The sequence below is a fragment of the Haplochromis burtoni genome, unplaced genomic scaffold (genome assembly GCF_018398535.1).
Source record: "Haplochromis burtoni strain Fernald_Lab_line unplaced genomic scaffold, NCSU_Asbu1 Contig_505, whole genome shotgun sequence".
NCBI classification, from domain to species: domain Eukaryota; kingdom Metazoa; phylum Chordata; class Actinopteri; order Cichliformes; family Cichlidae; genus Haplochromis; species Haplochromis burtoni.
Genome location: NW_024582866.1, coordinates 158,329 through 172,086, shown reverse-complemented (window position 1 = coordinate 172,086; position 13,758 = coordinate 158,329). Strand labels below are relative to the sequence as shown.

Genomic DNA, 13,758 nt, shown 5'->3' with positions numbered 1-13,758 from the left:
CCCCCCCCCTCTCAGCAGCAAACAGGTCGTCAGAGGAGCCGATGTGATGATTAAGTTTAACATTGTCTACAATATCACCAAAGAGCGTCAATGCACTTTAAGCACCAGCTTGTTAGTGAATCATTTACAAATCGATATCGTCTGTGTGGACACAAACTTGCCCCCAAAAAGTGCACGTGTGAAACTGTGGTGCGGTTAAAAGGTTTGTGCCGCCGTGGCAGAAAGTTAGTCTACAGCTCTGACATTTATCCACCGCCCAGAGGCTCCTCTCTCCCTTTGGGAGGCAAGGTGCTGTGAGGTCACCGTGGCGTGGATGACGAGGGTACAGACAGACACGAGCCGCGTGTCACTGTTAACGGCCGACCACGAAAATTTACGGACAGACGGGAGAAAACGCCTTCGATACTCCGAGGGCTCGTCTGGGTTCGGGATCAAAGCCTAACTGACCCCGCCCTCTCTGTGCCAGGGCGATGTGATCTCACCCGAGTGTCGGTGTGTGTACGGCGGCGTGTGGCCCATGCTGTCTCCAATCAGAGGCTTCTTGCTCTTGATGACGTCTCGCTGAATCCGTCGGTTGTGGTACCGCCTCTTCCTGAACGGGAAGCAGAAAAAACTTTATTAAACACTGACGACTGTGACGCAGAGCTGCATCTACACCGGATGGACCTCTGAGAAATGACCTTTGACCTCTGAGCCTTACCAGGAGTTGCTGAGGATGCCTTTCATGCCGCCATAATTCGGGTTTCCGTACTTCATGTAGTATCGGCTGCGGCGAGCGGCGCCCGGCTCCTTCTTGTCGTCTGCACACAGGAAACACGTGTTAAGCTGAGCAGACACTGTGCGACGTTTGGCCCATTTTGAGTCGTGCGACCATTTTGGTGATCGCCCGATTTTGGCCTTCATCGTGCGTCGTGTCGTATACGCGGGGTAACGAGACGCGATTAACACCTCACGACCAGCTCCCGATCATCAATCGCTCGTGAGGGCGTCACCGCAGCCGCTCACACTGCGCACGCGCAAACACGTAAACGTCGGTGAAAAAGACGGAGCAGCGGTGCAGCCTGTGATCGGGACACAAGCGACGGAGGCACAACTTGTAGAACTTTGAAGCTCATCCGAGCCTTTTCGATGTGGCCTCACAAAATGATCACGACCACAACGACCGTGAAAATAGTTCGCTGCTCAATCACAGCTGCCTGATCAATGTTTTTCATTAGCAATTTAGCAAAGTATGTGGTGTGTGGTGTGGGTGGTGTGTGTGTAGGCGTGTGACGTTGTGTGTAGAAGGTGTGGAAGTGTGTGTGGTGGGTGTGTGTGAGTGAGAGACAGGACGTCCTCATGTCGAGCCAGTGTGGCTCAGTGATAGAGCAGTGACTATGAACCTACTGCGGCATGTGAGTAGCAGGAGCTGAATAATGAAACGGCAGTAGCCAGCATTAGACACGGAGAAACACAGGTGAGTAAGTATCACCCCACACTGCGTGGCTGACAGACAAAACGAAACATACCTGTGGATAAGCCCATTAAACAGTGCTCGTTCGCTGTGTTATGCAATGATATGTGACGCTGATGAAAATGAGTGTGAAGATGTGTGTGTGTGTGTGTGTGCGTGGTAGTGAGTAGTAGTGGTGAGTGTGTGTGTGTGTGATGTTGTGGTGTGAGTGTGGTGTGGTGTGAGTGTGATGTGTGAGGTGTAGTAGAGTGTGTGAGTGTAGAGTGTGGTGAGTGGGAGGTGTGTAGGTGTGTGTGTGTGGTGAGTGAGGTGGTGAGTGATGAGTGAGTGAGTGAGTGTGTGTGAGTGATGTGTGTGTAGTGAGTAGTGTGTGTGATGAGTGTAGTAGTTGTATGTGTGAGTGGTGTGAGTGTGAGTGGGTGAGTGTGTGAGGGTGGTGTGTGTGGAGTGTTTGTGTGTGGTGGGTAGAGAGTGTGAGGTGTGTGTGAGTGTGTGTGAGATGTTGTGTAGAGAGGTGTGTGAGGTTTGTTGTGTGTGAGAGAGTTGGTGTGAGGGTGTGATGGTGTTGGTGTGATGTGTGTGTGTGTGTGTGTGTGTGAGTGTGTAGAGGTGTGAGTGTGTGTGTGTGGTGTGTGTGAGAGTGTGATGGTGTGTGTGTGTGTGAGTGTGGTGTGAGTGAGTGTGAGAGTTTGGGTGGTTGAGATGGAGAGAGTGGAGAGTGAGTGGTGGTGAGTGTGTGTGTGTGTGTGAGTGTGAGAGTAGTGAGTGTAGTGGTGTAGATGTGTTGTGTGTGAGATGAGTGGTGAGAGTGTTGTTGGTGTGGAGAGTGAGTGTAGAGTGTGTGTGTGTGGTGAGGAGTGAGTAGTGAGGTGTGTGTGTGATGTGGTGTTGTGTGAGAGAGTGAGTGTGAGTGTGTGTGTGTGAGTGGTGTGATGAGAGTGGAGTGGAGTAGAGAGTGTGTGAGTGTGGATTGTTGTGTAGTGTAGAGTGTTTTGTGTGTGTGTGAGTTTGTGTGGGTGTGTTTTGTGGTGGTGTGTAGAGAGTGAGGTGTTGGTGTGTGGGTGTGATGAGAGTTGTGTGGTGGTGTAGTAGAGTAGAGTTTGTGTAGTGAGTGGTGTTGATGTGTGTGGTGAGTGAGTGTGTGTGTGTGAGTGTGAGTGTAGTGAGTGTGAGTGAGGTGTGTGTGTGGAGTGGTGAGTGTGAGAGTGAGATTTGGTGTGAGTAGAGTAGATGGGGTTGTGTGGTGATGTGGTGTGAGTTGTGATTGTGATGTGAGTGAGTGAGTGATGGTGTGTGAGTGTGAGAGTGAGTGATGGTGTGAGTGTGTGAGTGTGTGTGTGTGTGAGTGATGGGTGGGTGTGAGGTGTGAGTGAGTGTGTGTGTGTGTGTGAGTGAGTGAGGTGTGTGTGAGTAGAGTGAGTGTGAGTGAGTGGTGTGTGTAGAGTGTGAGGTTTTGTTGATGTGTGTGATGTGTAGAGTGTGAGTGTGTGATGTGTGGAGTGAGAGGTTGGTGTGAGTGAGTTTGTGATGGATGTAGGTGTGTGAGGTGTGAGTGAGGTGTAGTAGAGTGTGAGTTTGGTGAGATGTGTGAGTGTGTGGAGTGGTGTGATGGGTGAGAGTGTGAGTGAGAGGTGTGAGAGTAGTGAGTGTGTGAGTGTAGTGTGTGTGAGTGTGTGTGAGAGGTGTGAGTTGATCTCTCTAGCAGCAGCTTGTTTCCTTTGAAGGGTTTGATGGCGGGCCGCAGGTCGTTCCTCAGCAGGGACGCCCTCTCCGCCCGCGACAGGTCGTCCTGCGCACACACAGCCGATGACATCATCGATCACTTTTGGGCACTGGTCAGTGAAGCTGATTGGTCAGACGGCGTCCTACCTGTCTGCCCTCAGAATTCGTCTTCGTCTCTGCGTCGCCATCTTTCCCCTCAATGTCCTCGCTGCGCTTCTTCGCCGTTTCCTCTCCACCTTCGTCTACCTCGCCCTCCTCCTCTTCATCTTCCTCGTCATCTGATCCTTGACCTCGCCGACCTGCGACATTGTAACATTTACCCACAATGCCCTGCGGCTTCTGGTGCTTTTCCCCTACAGTACTCGCCCTCACCTTTGCTCTGCTCACCCGGCTGGCTGGAGCCCCCCGTCTCCGTGGTAACAGTCTCCGAGTCGGGCATCCGGCTTGTGTTGATGAGCGCTCGAATGGGGGTGTCATCATCTAGCCATACCACGTTACCTAGGAAACCATCAGGTGGTGAGAACAGGGTTTGACCCGAGCTGTGATTGGCTGGGAGAGTCACATGCCCCGCCCCCGTGCAGCAGGTTCATGAGCCCGGCTCTTCTGTCTGCACGCCGTACTCACAGGAAGTGTCATCGATCCACTCGATGTGAGCCGGAGGATACTCTTTAAAGTACCCGAAGACGTCCTGCGTGCTCATGTCGTCCACGCCCATCACATGGATTGCCTCCATGCGCAGCTGGGGGATGGCTGGGCACCACAGAAGAAGAAGACGACGACGACATGTTAAACTAGCTCCCGATCAGGAAAAGGTTGTCTCTGCCTGCTGACAGTCACAGAGGACACGTACCTTTTTTCATGGCGTCTTTATCCAGGAAAACGTTGCGCTGGCTGACCTTCTCTTCCCCGTGAAAATGGAAACGCTGCGCTCGCTTCTCTTTCCTTTCGATCGCCTCCTGACAAGGAAGGAAAAAGGAAAGAACTCGAGTAGTCAGATGAGTTGGAACCCTGCGCTTCCCACTCAGCTATCACTCTTTACCTGACATCATCAGGTCATGGTGACCTTTGGAAAGGTCCCACACATGTGTCCTGACCCCACAGGCGCTCAGACTCTTGCATGTACTTCACTAATATCACCCACAGTGAGAAACACTTTGCAGCAGCCTACACCCGGCCACACTCTGAAGGTTTACCTTAGAGTTGACGTCGATTCCAGTGATGAAGGCTCCGGCCTTGTTCTCATACCGCCGACTGGTGTCCTGTGAAACAGACAGACAGCAGTGGAGGCCACGGTTTCACTTTCCCTTTGAGCCATTTCTGTTGGTTTGCCTCAGCAACATTACAAAGTGACTGTAAACACATGAGAAACACAGGCTGCATGAAGTCCACAGCAGCAGCCACACAGGCCTCCAGAGCAACTCTAACGCGACTTTCACACAAGAAGAAAACTTTCATTTCTCCAGCTGATGAACTGCTCTGGATACTGTCTGTGTGCTGGCAGGGGAGGAAACACCCGTGAAGGTATAAAAACTACTCAATTCTAAAAAAATAGAATAACTCTCCCCGTTTTGCATTTTTCTGCACGTAAAAGCGTTAAACTTCCTAGTTTTAGCTGAGGTTTGGTGGCAGGGCCACTCTATACTAGCAGGAAGAGTAAATAACAAAGGAAGACTAATGAAACCCAGGTTCACGCTTAGAAGAAAGCAGAACAGTTCGGTATGCGCATACCTGCTGAAATAGTTGAGCACTCTGAGTTTACACGTAAACATCTTAAATTCGATGTTTTTTAAGTAGAGTTTGGTGGGACGTGCGCTCCACACAAACAGCACGTGAACACAGCAACAAGTGACTGAAATAAACACGAACCCCGCAAACATGTCGAAAACGTAAACCAGCCCCGGTTAACGCGAGGCCCCCGCCGCTCATCGGCAGCCCCCACAGCACGGGGCGGACGCCTGACTCCCGGGGAGAGAGCCGGGAGTCCAAGTAACCGCTAGCCGACACTTCCTGCGGATCTGCCGGGCGACGGAGACGCCAGTCCCCGGAGTGCCGGGGCCTAGTCCGGGCTTACCGGCAGCAGCTCCTTCAGAGAGCGGTTAACGGAGATGTCCTCGGGCTCCAGCTCTCCCTCCTCCACCTCCATTGGCTCGGCTTCGCGGGCATCTCTATCCGACTCGGAATCGGAGTCCGAGCGGTCAGAGCCGCTGTCTGATTTCACCGAGACCCGCAAGCTGCGTACTGCCGCCATGGTGCTAACCAAGCAGCTAACAACGGCCGCTAGCGCTGCGGCTCTGGGCTGACCCGGAAACGGTAACTACGACTTCTTCTGCGGCCTGCAGGCGGCGCACCAGAGCTCTTCCGCCCCTTGTGGTTTTTAAGGGTAAAACGTGATGTCACGCTCAGCAGATGGCGGTGCTGAACAACAGACACGCTAACAGCGTCACAGACGATATAGTAGAACATGTAAAAATGTTTTTAATAAATGTAAACAGTCCTAAATATAACAGGGCTGAAGTGTACTGCACAATGTCTGAAAATTCTAAATAAAAAAGTACAAACTAATTAATAAACAGGTAAGCATGATAACAGAGTAAAACATTATCAGAAATAAACACAAGGCTGTGACAGAAATAGAAACTAATGAAAACGCAGTATAAAAACATTTATTCATCTCTCAGTTAAACAATAATTTTCTCTCTTATTTATAAAGTTCCATATTTATTTGCTTTAATTGTTTTATAACAGATACTCAGACACACAAATACACAAATAAACACAGAGAAGAACAACTAACAACTAATTATTTGTTAGTTTTTTGTTCTTTCACAAAAGGACAATCAACCTTTTTCAATGCTTTGAACCAGCATCTGGCTCTGAGGCTCCAGCTGTGCATGAACACGACATGCACAGTAGTTTGTAGCTGCAGACAAAAATGACTTCTGCAGCTAAAGCGTGTCTTCAGTAAAAAAAAATACAAAAGTAAAAACCCACTGAGACGAAAAATAATCCGCTTTAATGTTGGGAGAGAATGACACGACAAAAACAACAATAAACACTGAAAGAAGCTGATTTTTATTTGTGAAATGTTCAGTTTTACAGATTCATGCTTTACATCACACACACACACGCACGCACGCACACACACTTTATGACATCAGAAACACATGCAGACATCTTTGTGTTCATGCTGCATCATCGTCCCTCTTTTAAAACAAACCACAGCTTTTATTTTGAAAACCTGAACTCCTGTAGCTGCGCAGCTTCCAGTGGAGTGAGTGACCTCGAGACTCAACGTAATTGGTGCGATTGTCCCTCAGAGAGGGAGCGCAAAGCTTCTTCTTCTCCCTGACCTCCAGCAGCTCCACCTCTGTCTCACCTGCAGCACCGCCCACCTGAGCCCCGTCGCTCAGCCGCTGTGTGCCGCAGCAGTTTAAAAAAGGTTCAGGTGGAGCTCACGACGTGACAGTGTGCGTGGAGAACGGCAGCGTCTGTCTGAATCTGAACCCGCAGCACGTGTTATTACTTGTTATTAATAAGAATAAATCCCACAGACGCGCAGATCGAGCAGCTCCTCCTCCCCGTTCACGCGGTGAGCGTTCGTAACAAACGTAACATTTCTAATTACGAGCTTTACCGCAGTTTTTCTGTACTTGGATCTTTATGATGTCACACAGCGTCTGTGTTGAGAAACCATCAGAGTCACAAACTTTAGGGTGATAAAGGCCTCGCGTCCACCGCAGGAGCTCTCCTCCAGGACCAGGCACCTTCGGGGGACCAGCACGCGCCGGTTGACAAAAAGACTAAACGGCACTGAGGACCAATCATCTCACAGGGAGACAGGGGGCGGGGCGTTACAGTTCTTGTGGTTGCCGCTGATACGAGTGAATCCCCAAACTTTGAGCTCCCGTGGTGTTTTTGTTTTTCTTGTTTTGGTTGAAATACTTGGAGAGAGGACGTCTCCCAGCTGGACGCGAGCACCTCAGCGGTGTTTGGGGAGAGGGGCATCAACCGCTGCCCCTCAGGGAAGCTTAGCTGCGGGTCCTGGTCCTTTGGGTGGAATCTCAGCCCCTCTCTGCAGCGCCCCCTGGTGTTTGGAGCTACTCATCATCAGTTTGTTTCCACGTAAACCAAACTGCTCATTAAAGTAAAGTTTTAAGAGCTGCTGCTGTTTCTGTGATAAATAAAGTTTCTACAGCTACATCTTACACTGAATGAAGCGCAAAACAGGAAGAGCTCTGCTTCGAGTTTGACTGTAGAACGGTTTAAAAAGAAGTTCAGTGTCCTGCGCACACATACGTTTATGTTCAGAAATGATTTTATGGTTTGTGCAGAAGATGAGAAGAAAACAAACAAACAGGAGAGCTGCACTCGGGGTCCTCACAAAGACAGAAAGACAAGTATGTGTGTGTGGTGGTCTATCAGGAGACCCTCCTCTTCCTCCTCCTCCTCCTGCTGTCTGTTTGAAGCTTCAGGCTTTTATTCTGGAAAGCAGCGAGAGAAAAAGGAGAACACATACAACCCAGCTCAGAGAGTCACTCACATCACGGCCCAGAAAGTGTGAACATGAGCCAACAAAGACAGGAAGTAAAACATAGGATGCTACAGGAAGAACTAACTTTCAAAATAAAGCAGGAAGTAGACTCAGAAGCAGAACAGAGTGACAGAAGCAGCACTTTGAAAAATGGGATTGAAAAGCAGACTTCTGGGAAAGCACACACCTGTCAGCGCCGTCCTGTCAGCTCAGTGTCCCTGCTGCAGACGGAAGGAAGGTTTCACACTCAGTAATCAGATTACACAGAACATACTTGAAAAATCACACTGAACAAAAATTAAAAACAGCAGTGACGTCCTGAGAGTCGTGCAGCCCAATCAGCTGCATATCCAGGTAAACAGCGAGCGTGCTGATTGGCTGTCACACAGACTTACTGCGGCGGAGTGGCTCAGCTTGTCGAAGCGAAACTTCAGGTTGGATCTGGGCGAGTTCTTGTTTCTCAGCTCTGAGAGAGGAGAGAGTAAACGAGACGTGAGAACGGCTCCAGAACAGAAACGCTGGCGGTGAGCGGGCGTCGCACCTGTGGGGCTGCGGCACACGATGACCGGAGCTGAACTCTGACCTTCTACCGTCGCAGCCTGGACACGCACAGACACAGAGAGGACGCAGTGATGAGGGTCTGCGTTACAATGCAAGGCGCCCTAAATAACACTGAGCTGAATGTAGCGCTGAGCGTGTTTTCTCACCAGGTGTGTGTCGTCAGCTGGGATGCTGAAGCTGCAGGTGCTGGATGTCGACCTGGAAATCTTACTGCTCTCCTTCTTCGTGTGAATCCTGCCCGTGAAAGTGAAAAAGTGATGAAGTTTATTGTTTCGCAGTGAAAACTGAAACATCTGCTTCTTTCACTTGCTGCTGCTTCTGCTGCACACACCTGTCCCGCTGCCCCGCCTCTGGAGAGCTAGGGTTGGACGGCAGCTCTGGCCTCACCTCCAGCATCGGGTTGCAGCCGTCGAAGCTCCTCTGCTCACCGAGGAGGCTGAGGAGGCGTATCAGAGACAGGAGGAGGCGGGGTTAATGTCCTGGAGGCAGGTTAAAGCTGTTAGCTCAGCAGTACACAGCACACCTGTCGAGACCAGCTCTCCTGAAGGTGCACCCCCACCTGTGCAGCCGTGCTGACATGCACACTGGTGGGTTTGAACTTTACTGTCCAGGTAAACAAACTGAGAGGCACGTTGGGCAGCGTTACCTCCTCTGGCTGTGCTTCTCTGTTTGGCTGTCGACGCTCAGCAGGCGAGGAAAAAGTCCCGAGCGCCGCTTCACGGGAGACTTGACGTTACACTGCCAACGCAAAGAGTCCAGGTGTCAACGGGGGCCGCTCACAGAGGAGCGGGGTTCAACCTGCTCCTTCAGTTACCTGCAGAACGACTCACCTCCACGTTCAGGTGTGCCAGACCCCCCCCACTCAAACTGGTGGGCAGTCCAACCCCGCCCCTCGACATGGTCTCCATGGAGACGCTCCTCCCTCGCATCGCCCTCTGAAATGGAAAAAGATTTGGCTTCTTCCTGCCCTTGCCTTTCAGAATAAAAGCTGTAGCTATCTCCACAGTGTGACTGTGACTCTAATACAGAAAGCAGCTGTTTGCAACTTCAACAAAACCTTATCTCTGCTTTTACTGGCTATGAAATTCATGTTTTTCCTAATAAATATTTCTTTGTTGTTGTAAAAATGATTTTCTTACTAATTAAACATAATGTTGTGGATAAAGACTGCACGGCTTTAACTTCACTATCACTGAAAGTTGGATGGAAAAATGCACAAGTTCCATAAAGTAAATAAAAAAGAAATAAATTTACTTCATAATTCATTGATGAGGGAAAATATAACATGCTCTATATAACATGTCTATTACTTTGTCAAACACATTTACGTGGACCAAAAACTGGGAAATAAAACTGTAATAGTGACAGATCACGTGCTGAGGTAAGAGTCCGGCGTCACTGACAGTAGCTCCAGTCTAAAACACGCTGCTGACACACTAACATTCACATTACAGCTTTTACTGCTTGTAAAGTGGGACTACTTTCCTCGGTGGAGGTATGTGAGTTGGATTGGTTCTGGAGCGTCCCATCAAACCATCATTTCAAAGCAGGAGAAGAAGACGACGACAGGAGGAAAGGTCAACATTCACCTTGATGGACTCCAGCAGTCCTCCGTGGGCCTGTCCGTTCTCCCCTCGGCCCTCCTCCTCCGGCCCTGACGTCAATCCCAGCATGCTCTGGGAGCGTCTCTGCAGCTCGTCGTGGAGGCTGTCCAGGAGGGCGGCGCGGGTTCGCTCCTGACGGAGACGCAAAGAATCATGAAACCCCTCATGTCCTCGCTGTGTTATTTCTCTAAAGTTCAGGAGGTGTCGCAGATCTTCTGCACAGGCGAGCAGCTTTTAGAGTGTCAGGCTTCTCTGCAACATCACTGACTTTATGTTTAATATGAATCATTTTTCTCTACTGTCACTTATAATCGAAACCAAAACAAATCACTCGAGCGTCCATCAAGTACGCTCGCAGTCTGAACAGTGCAGCGAAATGACAGACGCACTGCAGGAGTTTACCTGCAACATAATTATTCCTTTGCTTCCTGTAGAAGCGGACGTGTTTCTCTTTATTCTGCTGGTCCTGCCTTCATGTGTTTGTAGGTTCATATGAATACAAGGAACTAACGCCCGGTAATTAAATACTTCCTGTCACATCATGAGCTCAGTACTGAAATCTGTTACTGTGATTGCGTCACTGCGTCTGTCTTATTAGACACATGGTGTGGTTGTGACTCTGGGGGACGGCCTGCAGCTCTTTCTACCTCGAGTCGGGCGAAGCGGTCGCTCTTGTAGCAGGCCAGCTCTGCGTTGATGAGTTTGGTGAGAAGAAACTCTCTGAACTCTGGACCCTGAAGTACAAAACGCAGCAGACTTAACCACAGCTCTCAGATCAGCCTCACGTTCCCATGAAAAGTCCGACAGCCTCACCTTTTTAAAGACAGGGGCGGGGAGGGGCGGGCCAAAGGGTGGGACGTCCTCTCGCGCTGTGACGGAAACCTGTCAGTCAGAACAGCTGTTGTAACTGGTGGAGTGAAACAGGCAGATCTGTGTCTGATCCCCACCCACGCAAACCCACCCAGCTATGAGCAATAATAGAGACGCTTCCTCTCCTCAGTAAGAGAAGGAGGAGCCTCTGGTGTGAGGCTTCATCTCCGTTGTTGTCATGTTTCAGAGGCTGAAAGAGAAATCTTCAGCCACCACGAGGATTTGGGTTTGTTGCTGTGAATTCAGATTAAAGCTCGTCTTTGATTCCCAGATTAAACTGCATCTGACGCCATGAACCTCACAGGCGACAGAGTCTAATCTATAAAAAACCTCCATCGTGGAGAAAAGGAAGCCGGCGTGTACCTTGTAGGAGGTGGTCTCAGAGCACGGCTCCTCCGCCTGCACCACGATGAAGGCGTGGAGGAAGTTGGAGGCGATCATGTCGGGGACGAAAGGGGTGGCCTCTTCTTGAAAAACCAGCGCCACGATGTCATTTCCGATGTGCCGTTTCCTCTGCAGCTGAAGGACAGAGTGATGCTGTTACGTGCAGTCGTGACGGCTCATAAAGTTAATGAAGCGCAGCAACAACTTCAAAGTGCTTCTGTCACACTGTTACAAGACAAACTGTCAGTCAGTGATCAACAGTCTGACTGAACACGCTGTGTTTGGATGCAAGCAGGTGCAAACACTGAAGCATCAACAGCTGCAGTTCCTCTGACGTCCAGCAGAGGCTCTCGCAGTGAGTCGCTCACATGTTCAAACTTTACAGCAGCAACAAACACGTTTACAGGCTGATACTAAATAAATAAATAAAACCATTTTTGGCTCTAGATCATGTCCCCTGTAGCTGCTAGCTTCACCTGTTTGTGCTGTTGGTGTAGACCAGTGTTGGTCAAGTTACTTGAAAAAAGTAATCAGTAACTAATTACTGATTACTTCCCCAAAAAAGTAATCCAGTTACTTTACTGATTACTTATTTTCAAAAGTAATTAATTACTTAGTTACTTAGTTACTTAGTTACTTTTTAAAAACACTATTTACAACCTGAAGAGGTGATAAAGCGATAGATCTTTCAGCCTTGTTTTTCTAGTTTTAATCTTTTAACTTTATGCATCAAGCAAAAATTTAATATATATGCAACATTCTCTGACTGTGAAAAATTAGTTTAACATTTAAACCTATTTTCTGCACATTCCAGCACATAAAATAAAATATTTTTTGTGTTTACACTCATCTTTCAAATAGATGCAAGTAAAACACAGCAGAAAATAAATAAAGTCAAAGACTCAGCGGTCCTGTTGCTCTATTTTCACCTGTAAAGCAGGAGTCGGTAGGCGGAGGTTTACCCTGGTGCAGGTGTGCCGCGGTCAGTGGAAGAATCCGCGAGTTTCTCTGTGAGTTTCCCATTACGTCGTAGCTACTCGGTGCTTGTTGGAAGTTTAGGGTGTTTTTTCGCTGTAAAAAGAAGTTTTCTTCCCACGCACAGCGGACACTAATGTTTTTGTCACTTTTTATGGAATCAAACTCAAAGTAAGGTCAGTACTTCCACGCTTTAAACGCTGCACGCTCATACTCTCTCTGCACTCGATATGTGATCCATTGTTGATCTGCACACAGCTGTTGTCACGAACGTCGCACTCGCTTACGTCACTGTCGTGAGACATTCTCGCAAAAAAATCACGGTTTTAGTAACGCAGTAACGCAGCGTTCCTACGGGAAAGTAACGGTAATCTAATTACCGTTTTTGCAATAGTAATCCCTTACTTTACTCGTTACTTGAAAAAAGTAATCAGATTACAGTAATTACAAGTAACGCGTTACTGCCCATCTCTAGTGTAGACTGAGATGCTGTGATTGTGCAGACACAGGGTCACGTGATGACGAGCATCCCTTCCTGCTGCAGGCGTCTGCTTCACACGGAGCCAGCCTGCCAAACCGTCTGCTGCTGCTGCTGAGTCGCAGCCCGTCCTCCTGTTTCACGCTGACTCATTCTGTGTTTTGTTTCTCTGTCACGCCATCTTCATGCCGCCTACCTGCTGGGCGTCTCCCTCAGTGAAGGGCAGTTTGGTGGACACGTGGAACATGATCTCCTGCTGCCGGTGGACCGTGTAGATGGACTGAGACCCCGTCTGACCGTGAGACACATCCAGACCCCCCCGAAACCTGCACAGAGGAAACGGGCACCACTCAGTCTGCAGGTGACCTGCTCTGAGGTTAACGAAAGCTATTTAGAGTTTGGAGTAAATAAATGCGATTCAGAGTGAATCAGCCATCTGTGCTCATGGAGGAGCTGGCTTCCCTCCTGATTTATTTTGGTTTGTGTGCTGATTGTTATTTAAGAAGCTTAATCTTTGTGTGTGATGGAGCAAAGCTGGAAACACGTAACACGCAGAATGAAACAGGCGTTTAACTGAACCTTAATCTAAACAGGTCCAGTAACAAACACTCAGGGCCAGTAAATGTTTTGTTTCACTGCAGACAAACAATGAAATGTCAACACACACTGTTTAATGTGATGTCTTTGTTGTGTGTGTAAATTGGGGGGGGTCCTATTCCTCTGCGGGGCAACCTGCATATGGCCAATAAAGCATTCATTCAATTCAATTCAATTCAATTCAATTCAATTCAATTCAATTCAATTAATATTCTGAGTAATAAATAAACTTTGAGTCTCGGGCTGTCTCAGGTTATTTTTTATGGGTCACTGATTACAGACCGTTTTCATTGCTCTGTGTGTTTGATTTGTCCGTCAGTCCGTGCTGGAATAAACTGTGGCACAGCTACAAAATTTACTCCGAGAGATCCGAGAAAATCCCATGGTTGTCTAATAGGGCTGCCACGATTACGTCGACTATCAAAATTGTCGACGGCTGATTTAATCGTCGACGCGTCGTTTGAAGCTTTGTAAGATCCCAAAAAGACGCAGGAATAAGTAGCAGGATTTAAGAGTGTAATAACGGACTGAAACAGAAGATGGCAGCACTGCATGTACAAGGATGCCAGCTGCCGTTAAACCC

The 13,758-nt window shown here is 48.8% G+C and overlaps 2 protein-coding genes across 8 annotated transcripts in view; both read right to left on the bottom strand.

Moving 5' to 3' along the window:
* Positions 1 to 5,616, bottom strand: part of ncbp3 (nuclear cap binding subunit 3) — a 23,063-nt gene extending 17,447 nt beyond the window's left edge. Inside the window, exons 1-9 of the mRNA XM_042213975.1 lie at positions 5,247 to 5,616; positions 4,369 to 4,434; positions 4,026 to 4,131; positions 3,800 to 3,925; positions 3,548 to 3,673; positions 3,323 to 3,474; positions 3,138 to 3,242; positions 701 to 801; positions 483 to 592 (exon numbers count right to left, since the gene is read on the bottom strand). Coding sequence (XP_042069909.1) covers positions 483 to 592; positions 701 to 801; positions 3,138 to 3,242; positions 3,323 to 3,474; positions 3,548 to 3,673; positions 3,800 to 3,925; positions 4,026 to 4,131; positions 4,369 to 4,434; positions 5,247 to 5,423 — 1,069 coding nt within the window. The 5' untranslated portion in view covers positions 5,424 to 5,616. The remainder of the gene's footprint in view (positions 1 to 482; positions 593 to 700; positions 802 to 3,137; positions 3,243 to 3,322; positions 3,475 to 3,547; positions 3,674 to 3,799; positions 3,926 to 4,025; positions 4,132 to 4,368; positions 4,435 to 5,246) is intronic.
* A 2,277-nt stretch (positions 5,617 to 7,893) lies between these two features.
* The window catches only part of LOC102295354 (rap1 GTPase-activating protein 2), a 33,590-nt gene continuing 27,725 nt past the window's right edge, over positions 7,894 to 13,758 (bottom strand). For 4 of the 7 annotated variants that reach the window (XM_042213968.1, XM_042213969.1, XM_042213972.1 and 1 more), the window contains 11 exons: positions 12,775 to 12,904; positions 11,105 to 11,260; positions 10,685 to 10,753; positions 10,519 to 10,605; positions 9,857 to 10,003; positions 9,098 to 9,202; positions 8,914 to 9,005; positions 8,599 to 8,703; positions 8,414 to 8,501; positions 8,248 to 8,305; positions 7,894 to 8,172 (listed from right to left, as the gene is read on the bottom strand). In XM_042213968.1, the coding sequence (XP_042069902.1) occupies positions 8,045 to 8,172; positions 8,248 to 8,305; positions 8,414 to 8,501; positions 8,599 to 8,703; positions 8,914 to 9,005; positions 9,098 to 9,202; positions 9,857 to 10,003; positions 10,519 to 10,605; positions 10,685 to 10,753; positions 11,105 to 11,260; positions 12,775 to 12,904 (1,165 nt within the window). In that variant the 3' untranslated portion in view covers positions 7,894 to 8,044. The remainder of the gene's footprint in view (positions 8,173 to 8,247; positions 8,306 to 8,413; positions 8,502 to 8,598; positions 8,704 to 8,913; positions 9,006 to 9,097; positions 9,203 to 9,856; positions 10,004 to 10,518; positions 10,606 to 10,684; positions 10,754 to 11,104; positions 11,261 to 12,774; positions 12,905 to 13,758) is intronic. The other 3 variants (XM_042213971.1, XM_042213974.1, XM_042213970.1) reach the window with 3 other exon arrangements.